The sequence below is a fragment of the Dunckerocampus dactyliophorus genome, chromosome 17 (genome assembly GCF_027744805.1).
Source record: "Dunckerocampus dactyliophorus isolate RoL2022-P2 chromosome 17, RoL_Ddac_1.1, whole genome shotgun sequence".
In the NCBI taxonomy this organism is placed as follows: domain Eukaryota; kingdom Metazoa; phylum Chordata; class Actinopteri; order Syngnathiformes; family Syngnathidae; genus Dunckerocampus; species Dunckerocampus dactyliophorus.
Genome location: NC_072835.1, coordinates 16,408,844 through 16,410,647, shown reverse-complemented (window position 1 = coordinate 16,410,647; position 1,804 = coordinate 16,408,844). Strand labels below are relative to the sequence as shown.

General features: G+C 46.5%; 1 protein-coding gene across 1 annotated transcript; it reads left to right on the top strand.

The window, feature by feature from the left end:
- Positions 1–306: 306 nt before the first annotated feature.
- Positions 307–1,178, top strand: LOC129169940 (myosin light chain 4-like). Its single transcript, XM_054756932.1, has one exon. The coding sequence runs from the start codon at positions 373–375 to the stop codon at positions 973–975; it is 603 nt and encodes a 200-aa protein (XP_054612907.1). The 5' UTR covers positions 307–372; the 3' UTR covers positions 976–1,178.
- The last annotated feature ends 626 nt before the right edge of the window (positions 1,179–1,804 follow it).

Sequence of the window (1,804 nt, the reverse complement as noted above, 5' to 3'; positions counted from 1 at the left end):
GAAAAGCTATTTTAGTCCCTCTCCCTGGTGGCTTGATATATTATCTGTGCTCTGATCCCTTTGTCCATCAGAGAGACAGAACATTTTTGGCCTAATGCAACTGGACCCTGGCTAATGACAGCAAATAGCACGCCGGCCAGATGACAACAGCTGAGAACAATACTTAATGTTGACATCACTTGCTATGGGATATCTATTTCGGGTTTCTTCCTTTTATAGTGAGCCGTTGGAAATTGCAGTGTGGCTCCCTCTCAGGATCCGCGTATAAAAGCTCAGTAAAACGAGGAGGGCCTCTGTGCTCCAGAGTTCTTTCCAGTCCCTTTCAGACTGTTTCACCGCCAATACAAGCTCACCTCTCAATCCCTGTCAAACATGGCACCCAAGAAGATTGAACCAAAGAAACCAGAGCCCAAAAAGCCAGAACCCAAGGCTGCTCTGGCTTCTAAGCCGGCTCCGACTCCAGAGCTGCTGCCTGACCATCCCAAAGAACCCGACTTTGATCCCAAGAGCATCACTCTCGAATTCACCACCGATCAAATCGAGGAGTTCAAGGAGGCCTTCACCCTGTTCGACAGAACGCCAAAAGGCGAAATGAAGATCACTTACGCCCAGTGCGGGGATGTGATGCGAGCCCTTGGCCAGAACCCGACCAACGCCGACGTTCTCAAGGTGCTCGGGAAGCCTCGGCCGGAGGACATGAGCTCCAAGATGGTGGACTTTGAGACCTTCTTGCCAATGCTGCAGCACATTTCACGTGCCAAAGACCAAGGCAACTTTGAGGACTTTGTGGAGGGCCTCAGGGTATTTGACAAGGAGGGCAACGGCACCATCATGGGGGCCGAGCTGCGCCACGTCTTGGCAACACTCGGGGAGAGGATGACGGAAGACGAGGTGGACCGACTCATGGCCGGCCAGGAGGACGCCAACGGGTGCATCAACTACACCTCCTTTGTGAAGCATATCCTTTCCGGGTGAACATGGCGGTTAATCGGAAAGACTTCTTCTAATTCCCATCACTTTATGGCCTCTTATTTTAATATTTGTCCTGTTAGAGGTGAGCTTACCCGCCTCTATGCTGTCTTCCTTTTGGAGTAATGAAATGCTAATGAGATACTCTGGACATCCATTTCAATAAAGGGAATTTTATCAGAAACTGCCTCCCCAAATGTCATTTTGAGAATAAACCACAGTTGAATTAAATGAGAAAATAATTTATGCTAATCAACTTTGTTAAAGTAATTAGAGGAAAGTGTTGTGGCGACTGAAAATGAAGAAAAAAAAATAATAGGATTTGTCTGCCAGATTTGATTGCGTTCCAATTTACACAAAGAGACTTCGCTGGAGGGGCAGCTGCTGTGGATCAACACACACGTTCTGACAACACACCCACTTTGACCAAGTTGACTTTGACAAATACAAGGCAGGTGTCGCAAGTATGGGCCTCCTCGTATTCGGTGTTAATGATTTGATGGCTTGTTAACACCAAACCTTAATAACATTGTCACCCAGTGAGAGATGGTTGACATTGCCAATCATCCTCAAACTCCATGTCTGGTACCATGGTAACAAAACACATGGCATTCACGTACGTAATGGTCAGACAATGGAAATGGACTAGAACAAATCATTGTTTGAGGAATTATTCATGTTGTATTCCATTCATGTTGCCATAGAAAGAGACTTGGAACTACACATCACCGCATCCCATATCCCACTCGGAATTTGGTCAAAAGTAAACTAAAAACATCACAGGTCATGACGACCGTCGTAAGTGTGCTGTTTAGTTTCATGGGTACGTTGTAGA